Source organism: Phodopus roborovskii, unplaced genomic scaffold (assembly GCF_943737965.1).
Source record: "Phodopus roborovskii unplaced genomic scaffold, PHOROB, whole genome shotgun sequence".
Lineage (NCBI taxonomy): Eukaryota > Metazoa > Chordata > Mammalia > Rodentia > Cricetidae > Phodopus > Phodopus roborovskii.
The window spans coordinates 6,450,800-6,460,642 of NW_026126651.1; the positions used below are offsets into that span (position 1 = coordinate 6,450,800).

Consider the following 9,843-nt stretch of genomic DNA (forward strand, 5'->3'; position numbering starts at 1 on the left):
CCATGTTGATTGCCCATCTTCGAACCTAATTTGGACATTTCTTCTCTGGCTTTCTTCCCATCTGCATATAGTCATACGCATACATATAGTCTACATACTACACATAGTAGTGATGTTCTAAAAGGCTGCTCAAAGGGGAAGGGGCAGGTTCCGGGGCTTTGAAATTTTTAATAAGTTACCTGACGTCTGCCAGCCTGTACCACCTCCCCTGAAACACAAGAACTGGTATTTATCCCTGCACGGCAAGGCCGTCATCTTACACAGTTAACATGTGCTAATAAAACACGTCTTTAGCAAAAGGTGTGCACATACAACAGGCCTCATGTCTCCGTTGTGTTCCCGGCAGCACCGGTGCAGGCTTCCTGAGCCTAAACTCCTCAACCTCCTGGCTGGCAGTCACAACAAACCCGATGGACAAAACCGAGCCTGGAAGTTTCAACAGCAGGACCCTGGTGCCAAACTTGATGATCGTGGTCTCAGGACTGGTTGGGATGACAGGAAACGCCATGGTGTTCTGGCTCCTGGGCTTCCGCTTGCACAGGAACGCCTTCTCCGTCTACATCCTAAACCTGGCCGTGGCTGACTTCCTCTTCCTCCTGTGTCACATCATAGACTCCTTGCTGCTTCTCCTCAAGTTCTCCTACCCCAACATCATCTTCCTCCCGTGCTTTAACACCGTCATGATGGTCCCCTACGTCGCAGGCCTGAGCATGCTCAGCGCCATCAGCATCGAGCGCTGCCTGTCTGTCCTCTGCCCGGTCTGGTATCGCTGCCGCCGCCCAAAGCACACGTCAAGCGCCGTGTGTGCTGCGATCTGGGCCCTGTCCATACTGATCAGCATTCTGAACCGGTATTTCTGTGGCTTCTTAGACACCAGATACGAAAATGACAGCCGGTGCCTGGCGTCGAACTTCTTCACGGCCGCGTGCCTGATCGTTTTGTTTGTGGTCCTCTGTCTGTCCAGCCTAGCCCTGGTGGCTCGGCTGTTCTGTGGCGCCGGACGGATGAAGCTCACCAGGCTGTATGCCACCATCATGCTCACGGTGCTGGTTTTTCTCCTCTGCGGCTTGCCCTTTGGCATCCACTGGTTCCTGTTAATCTGGATTAAAATTGACTACGGTGTGGTTGCTTATGGTCTTTATCTGGCATCACTCGTCCTGACTGCCGTTAACAGCTGTGCCAACCCCATCATTTACTTCTTCGTGGGCTCCTTCAGACACCAGCTGAAGCACCAGACCCTCAAAATGGTTCTCCAGAGGGCTCTGCAGGATGCTCCCGAGACGGGTGAAAACGGAAGCAGCGTCCCTCAGGACACGGTGGAGATGTCAAGCAGCAGAGTGGAGCAATGATGACAGCCTCTGCCCGGACCTCGGAGCTCAGAGGTGGCTTCGGAGTGGCCACTGCTCCGCTGTGCTTGACAGCTGTCTGTGCGCTCAACTCAGCCTGGCATGCCTCAGTGTGCTGGCCAGCGTCTTCAGCAGGTCACCATTGACTTAGCCTTTCTACTGTTCCTGAGTGAAATAATTTATCTGGAAGTGTCGTGCCTTCATCCTTGTTGGCATTAATAAAATTCTCAAGCTGAAGCTTTCTTGATGTTCCTTTGCAACTTGTGTTGCCATGGAAATGGAGGCTGTCCAAAGCCACGGCTCTCCTGTTCGTGGTTGTTCTATATACCGGGAAGTAAAGACAAGGGAGCCCCCTGGTTTCCTGGGAACCATCCTCATGAGGCAACACCTTCCGCAACAGCAAAAATGCCTTACACCTATGCGACCACAATGCTCACTGGGCTCACAATAGTCCTCAGTCATAAGACTCGTGCGCCATTTACAAAGACAGATGCTACGGCCCCGATGCCTTAGTGTACGTTGCACACTCTCTCAACCCTGTGATCCAGCAGAAGAGTCCCTTGTCTCCAGCCTGCTGGCCACAACAGTCAGAACTCTTGAAATAACTGGGAGTGTGTATGCTATGAGTTCCAGATCAGGAAGAGCAGCTGGCTATATTCTCAAGCTGCTTCCATGACCACCTTAGCTCTCCTGTCCACCCATGGAAACACAGGAAGGTAATGGAGTCAGGAAATGTCACTCATCTGATCTTACTCCATAAGAAATGTGGGACCTGTTTTCTGAACGAGGCTGTGGGATTTGACTTTACTGTAATCGTGCCCTTGAATATAAGACCACACTGATTAAGAAAGACCCAGAAATGTATCTTCCCTACCATGGCTGCAATCAAAACGAGCACATACTCCTTGTCCATGTCTGATGGCTACCCGGAATTTGTGGCATGTCCTTTCTGAATGTGGAGACGGTGCTTGTCAGGCATCAATATTACCATGACACCGTTGGCCATAAAAATAGATGTGATTTTGTCTCTAGCCTCAGTTCCTGCTCCCAGCAGTATAGAAGAGGTCTCCTTACACAGATCTATCATATGGATGCAACCGACTGAATCCATATCCATACAGATATGTCAAAAGAGGAGAATATCTCGCTTGTAACTGTGCGACTGAGGCGGGCAATTTGGAGATGTCCTGGGATGCTTGAAATCTAAACTGATGAGTCTACAATTTTAGCCACCACAGGTTAAGAACAGAGTGAGAAAATAGAGTCTAGACACAATAAAATGGGAGAGGAGGGAATTCATTATGGCGTTAATAATGATAACAACAACAATAACCTTAAGATTCTTCAAGGAATGGTTATGTAGATACACACACACACACACACACACAGAGAGAGAGAGAGAGAGAGAGAGAGAGAGAGAGAGAGAGACACACACACACACACACACACACACACATACACAGAGAGAGAGAGAGAGAGCCTTTACTATCCTGGGCTTCTGTCAGTTATTTGATCTTAGCTACAACAAGGATCATAACCTGGAGTGCTGTCAGCTCTGAGCAATGTCCGTGATGGCCCTGAACAGACAGGTATTGGCATAGACTTGCAAAAGCAGCCAGAGTCAACTCCAAAATAATACCGAATCAGACAGAGCCCTCAGGCCTGCTCTAGCAAAAAGGCAGCATCCTTTTGTCCCAACTCTCCTCCCAAGGATCTCTCCACCCCTGCTGGTTCACAGGCTGTGGATTTAAAGGAAGAGATGAAAATAGAATAGGGGGCATTTAGGAAATATAAGGAACAAGCAGAATGTACCCACTTGCCCAGTACCATCTCTGTTGAGAGTAGAGAAAAGAGCTCTGGCCTCAGAATAAATTTATAGTTTCATTCCCTGAGTAACCCTTAACTCTAAATGGCTTCAATATGGATAATGGCTTAGGAGTTGAAGATGACTTCACAGAAACCTCCTACTTGAGAAGAAGTCTCCTGAAAATCTTTGGACATGAAAGATGGAGAGTTTTCCTTTTTCCTTTGGCAGAGAACTCTACCACTGAGCTACATCCCCAGCCTTAACTACCTGGACATGCAGGCTGGACTCTTTGTAAACCCCCTGCTACACGCATGACAGAGCAGAGCAGATGGGCTCCAGGCGCTCTGAAGAGGACTGTGGGAGAAAGGGACGTGGTTTGGCAACACGTGCTCTCTCTATACATTTCGTTTACTCCTTTCCAAAAGCCGTTGGAAGAAAAGACAAAATTTAAATGTTGCTTAATCACCATAAATGCTTGTGACTTTTCTTCCTGCCTAGCAATCTGGGTTATACACATCTCTCCAGAACACCAATGTCCTCATTAGTGGTGACTGATATTCATGTAGGTAGTCTAGTCACAGACGGCCCTGTCAGTTGTTTTATTATATTGTATTCTGGTTTACTTGTAGGGGTGTGTGTGTGTGTGTGCGCGCGCGCGCGCATGCACGTGCGTACGAGTGGTGCTTTTCACCTTTTGTTACACACACACACACACACACACACACACACACACCTGGGACGTCACTACAGGATGTCACCAGGATAGTTAGTAGCCTACAAGCTTCCAGGGATCTTATCTGTCATCCTGCTTCCCATGTCTCCCATTTCTTGCAGCACTGGTTACAGGCATGCCCTACCACACCCTACCTTTTACATAGTGTATTAGTTACTCAGTCTTGTTATTGCCACAAAATATCTGATCAAAGCAACTTGAGGAAGGAAGGTCCCATGTTGGTTTGTAGTTCAAGGTGAAGACAAAGCTGTCACAGGAACAAGAGCCTGAGGCTGCTACTTACATCACACACTTTGCCAAGAATTGGAGAGCAATGAATGCTCCATGCTCATCTGGCTTTCAGTCCTGGATCCCAACCCATGGAAAGAGGACTGATGGGAGATGTCATTCTGTAAATATGTTTCTCATACTGGTTAATGAATAAAGCACTGTTGACCAATAGGAAAGCAAGATAGGCGGGACTAGGAGATGAGGAGGAAAGAGGAAGTAGTAAGGAGGAGTCAACATGGACAGCCTGGAGAGAGCAGAACACCGGCTGGATCTCCAGTAAGATGAGACCACATGGAAATACTTAGATTAATAGAAATGGGTTAATATTTAAGACAGAGCTAGCCGATAAGAAACAAGTAACTGGCCAACAGCATTATTTCTAATACAGCATCTCTCTGTGTATTATTTGGGGCTGGCGCGGCGGCAGGACAAGACCAGTGGTGGGTGGGAAAACCTACTCCTTACAAAGGACACCCATGTTCAGGGTAGGGACTTCCCACTTCACTTAACATAATCTAGATAATCCCTCACAGACCTTCCCAGAGACTTACCTAACCCGCATAACCACTTGTCTTCTAGGTAATTTTAGATCCTATCAGAGAGACAATAAATATTGACTACCACACATGGATGGGGATCTGAACTTGGGTCTTCAGGCTTGCAAGCAAGTGCTTTCTTGGCTGAGCCACCTTCCCAGACACACTTTAGATCTCATTATCTCGGAAGTGTTGTGTGAATGGACTCACACACTAGCTCTGAGTTTGTCTTTTTCCTCTCAGCATAATGTCCTTAGGAGTCATCCAAGTTGTAATGTGTACCAACAGTGCGTCGCTGACATTTTTCAATAATAGAGCAGGATTCCACAATGAGATCACATACACGGTTCCACATGTTACAAGTGAGAGGGTGTTTGGATTGTTTCCAGACTAGCTATTATAAATAAAGATGAGTTCAGTGTGTTTGTACAGATTTTTAAGTGAACATCGTTTTCCAGTTCCTGGGATGTGTGCCACAGTGGAATGTTGGGTAGAATAAGAAATACATGTCTAATTTTCCAGGAAATGCAAAAGTACTTTCCATGGTACTAAATCGTATAACTTTCCCATTGGCAGTGTATGAAAACTCAGCTTTCTCCAAACCTTTGCCAGAGTAATTTAACCATTCTATGAGGAGTACAGCAAGCTCAAATCAGTTTCTCGGGAGCCTTCTCTCCATGGCTGGTAAATGGGACCTTCTGTCTCTCCGTCCTAATCATATCTTCTTTTTATTGTGTTTCTTAATTTATTCTTCACAACTGTTACATAGCACTTTTCATAGATTCAAACACTCCATCCCTCAGGGAAGCCCATTAAGAAAGGAAGCAGGCCAACATGCATGGAGGCTCAAGCCTATAATCCCAGCATGAGGGAAACAGATGTAGATGGATAGCTGTGAGTTCAAGCCCAGCTTGGTCTATAAAACAAGTTCTAGGTTAGCTAGGGGAGAGGTCTTAAAAGTCTACCCCACACCTTACTCCCAAAATAAATAAATAAATATTTCTTTAAGAAAAGAAAGTAAACAGTAGCTTCAAAACAGGCTTCAGGGAGTCCTGGGAACTGATCAGATTCACTATGCTCTTGCCTCCCCAAGAATATATGAACAGTAAAGACGGTTAAGAAGGAGTGTCAGACAAGCCCAGAGGCAAAGAAACCTCTGGGACCGGACCAGCTGCCTGGAGGAGGCTCAGACCACCTGCGGCATTGGGGCACAACGGTCCCCAGCCTATGAAGCTGCCCACAGATCGTACAGTGCCCTCCCGGCTCCCAGGTTTTGTGGGCTGTCGTTACCTATGTTTTGCGGGCTGTCACTTATGCTTGGGTTGGTTCTGGAGCCACATTTGTCTCTGTAAGTAACCCCTAATCCATATTCCTGTAGACAACCCCAACAAAAGTCATTGGTTCACCAAACTGGACTTGGTAATTTGGTACCATCTGTACTTTGCTCTGTCACCAACCCCTACCTGGAGTGAGTAGATGTGTGTGTTTCATCTCCGTGGGAGGGGGGGATCTGTCACCCAACAACAATTCCATGCATACACTGGACTTTAATCTGCTTCCCATCACCCACTCTTTTCCCCCATCGCACCGTGGATACAGCGCTCACTGGATACAGCCCACCCTACATAGTCACAGTCTGAGATAGGGGACTGAGGTTTCCACATACAGATACTAAGTCCATTACAAGGTCTTCATTGTGTATTTGATAAATTAATCCACTGAAGAAACCACTGAGTGTGGGGTTTTTTTTTTGTTTGTTTGTTTGTTTTGTTTGTTTTGTTTTGTTTTTTATTTGTCGGGTTGTTGTCGCTTGCCTTGGCCTCCTTAATGAAACAGAGATCTTAATTTAGATCACAGTTCTGGAAACTAAAAGTTCAAACATCCTCCAGCCTCCGGGATGAGTCTCACAATGGATGATTGTAGGCAGTATGAAGGAAGAAACCCTTATCTAGCCAGAAGTCCCTAAGACGTGGAGAGGGCCAAGCTTGACCTTTGATAACAACTGTGCCTCAAGAACTCCAGGAGTTGCCTAAAAATGGGATTCCCAAAGCACCTAAGAGTATCCCTCCAGGCCGCACTTTGTAAAGTTCCACGGAGCCTGTTACCATGGGAACCAAGTGCCAATCTCATGAGCTCTCAGAGGGGTAGGAGGATACAATTAAACAGGATCCAAAACTTAGCAATAATAGTAGGCTACTTGTAGCAGGAAGACCAGAAAGGTGAATCAAAGGGTTAAAACTTCAAGTATCTACATAAAAATAATAATTTATGTTTCCTCAAGTAGAAGGATAAAGAGGAATATGCTGTGTGTGCTGAACTCTCTACATTTCATAAGGGATGCAAACTGATCCTCTTATTCATAATGGCAAATTAAAAACAAATAAAAGATGTTTTACTTCACACATGAGGGGTCTTAGAAATAAGTGAATTTTAAAAAATGAGTTTGTTATTCAGAGCCAATGACAATAAGAGAAATAAGAATAGATGAGGGCTGAGCATGGCTGTGCATGTCTCTAATTCCAGCACTTGGAAGGCAAAGGTAAGTGGATGCCTGAGTTCAAAGCCAGCCTGGCATACATAACAAATTCCAGGCCGGCTAAGAATAAATAGACCCTGTCATAAATAAATAAATAAATAAATAAATAAAGTTCGAAGTTTGGGGGGGAAGATTATCTTCCTCAAATATATCACACCCCAAAAAAAATGTTCCAACTGGGACATTCTTTGAGCAGAGACAGCACACACATGGTTTTACTCCAGTTTCTCTGTTCCAGACAACCAATGCTGTGGGAGCTCCGCTCTCTGAGAGGGCTCCTGGTGGGGACGCTCACTTCCTCTCTGAGGGGCTCTCAGTGGGGACATTAATGGCTAGCTTCTTCTCTTTGCACTCCAGGGGGGCTCTGTCCTCCTTTCTCTTAGGGCTTTCCTGCCCTGGAGAGTCCTGTGAATTGTAAAACTCTGAGTGCTTTTTTTTTGGGGGGGGGGTGGCTATTGCTGTCTGTGCCTGGCTTCCACCCACCTCTCTTGTTCCCTGTGTGATTGGTTTTGCCTCCCTCTCTGTCTATGTCCCATTTTATTTCATCCACAGCTTCCATTGTCCTCGTAGGCATAACTTGGGAAATGTCCATCTGTTTTTCCCGAACCCACCTGTAATCAGCACCCGATGGGGAGGAGGGACAAGGGACCGGCCACTCCGATGGAGCATTGTGGATTCAAATCCACAGTGTGGGGCCCCGGAAGCGTAAACTCTCACCCCACTCTCTGCAGGATGGAGAAGCCTCTAAATCTTACTTACCCCATGGGATCTTGATGGGATCCAAGCAGAACGAGCCTGATAAACAGCAGCCCCGGCAGTCGCTACATTGTACATTAATCCTTCCTTCTGTGGGAGGTGCATCAGTAAGTTGCTTTCCATTTTCACAAAGGTCCTCCTCTCAGAGTGAGCTTTCGTCAACAAAGAAAGCACCTGGGGGCTGTTCTGAGGGAGGGTGCGGAGGAGGTTCCTATTACTCCACAAGACACCGCTTAGGACTCCTCCGGGACGTTCCTGTCCTTCAGATACATCTTTTTCAATAGCTCTCAGACCTCACCCTCCTAACTTCCTCCCCCTTTATGCACAAAGTGCTTCCTCAGACACGGGTCTTACTCACTGGGCACCCAAAGGCTTCTGGGTGCGAACAAAGCCATTTCCCTGGTCAGCATCAGTTACTCCAAATTCCAAATACTCGCAGAGCTGTCTCTCGCAAAGAAAGGAGACTGATGAATGCATTATCTTCCTCTCACTGTGTGTATCCACGTGCTAATATCTCCTACTCCATTTTCACTTTCCCTTTAACCTAAATTCGATCGCACTGTGCTGTCCCTCGCTCATGAATTTATTCACTGAACAGAGCCACACATCAGACTAAGCACTGCCAGGCTCGTGCAAAGAGCCTAGGTCTAGTCTACAAAGACACAGCCCAGCAGTCCCCTCCCATGCCCTCCGCCCCCACCCCCAAAATAAAAGTATGTCTTAATAACTGGTGAAGGGGTTTCTAAAAATCAGGAAGGCTGGCTAATTACCACAGGTAAGAAAATACTAATCCCTGAGATGACAGCTCCCAGCCTAGTCCAACAAGCTCGTGCAACAACACATCTGGAAAAAGATTGCCCTGCAAGAATTGTCACAGAGATGTGTGGTGGTCCCAAGGTTGCCAACACTGACCCAGACAAGCAAAGCCTATCTGCTTTGGAACGATCTCAAGCAGAGACCCCAGGCCCCACCCTGACAAAAAATGGGGGTCCTACACATGTTTACATCTGGCAATGGAAATGGAATTTACTGGCATCGACCCGGCTGAGGGTACCGACACATGCTGGCTGCGATGTGCAATTCTCCAAGCTGGGTAGCCGCCTTTCCTACTCACACACAGTCTCCTTGGAACTTTCTCACATGCTACCTGCCCCTAGTCATCAGAGCAGCTGGAAAGAAGGAACAAGACTTTCAAACAGCACTGTCCAAACACTGCCAAGAAACAAACCTCCCCTGGCAGAAATTCTGCCGCGTGTACTGTTCGGTGAGCGTTGCATGCCCTTCGAATGTGGCTACTCTCCTTTTGAGATCATGTTTGGCTACTAGCCCCTCCTGCTTCCCCAAGGACTCCAAGGACCTCCCAGGGTGTGGATGCACCTGCCTCAAAGAGTTCTTGAAAGATGGGGCTGACAAAATTGTTCACTCCCTCGGCTCTTGAAATTGCAGATCTCAAGCAGTCCATAAATCCACCACACCCATACCAAGGCTGCTGTGGATCTAACCCAGGAATGGACTGTGACAGCTGACCCAGACTGACCCCTGAAATTGACCAGCTCAAAACCTCCTCAGAATGGAGACAGACTATGGGCAAGTGGCCAGAGGACAAAGGAATGATTATGGATTGTGGGGTAGCCTATTGGTCTTATCTTAAATACCAGTCATGTGTGGACTTCACCATGAATGGAGTCTGCAAGGGTGCTCCCACAGAGGGGCAAGGAGTTAAGGCTGTAATGGGTCTTTGTTTGGTGGGATGGGGGAAGGGGGAGGACCAGAGAGGATTACTATGTGAACTGACCATTTCAAAAGCCCTTCATCTGGAAAAGACATGTCTTAAAATGCTGACTTTGGGAAATGCCAGC

The 9,843-nt window shown here is 47.0% G+C and overlaps 1 protein-coding gene across 1 annotated transcript; it reads left to right on the forward strand.

Annotated features, from left to right (window-relative positions):
• The first annotated feature begins 358 nt into the window (after positions 1-358).
• Positions 359-3,844, forward strand: LOC127213918 (mas-related G-protein coupled receptor member A). The gene has a single exon (XM_051174381.1). The coding sequence runs from the start codon at positions 411-413 to the stop codon at positions 1,347-1,349; it is 939 nt and encodes a 312-aa protein (XP_051030338.1). The 5' UTR covers positions 359-410; the 3' UTR covers positions 1,350-3,844.
• Positions 3,845-9,843: the final 5,999 nt, after the last annotated feature.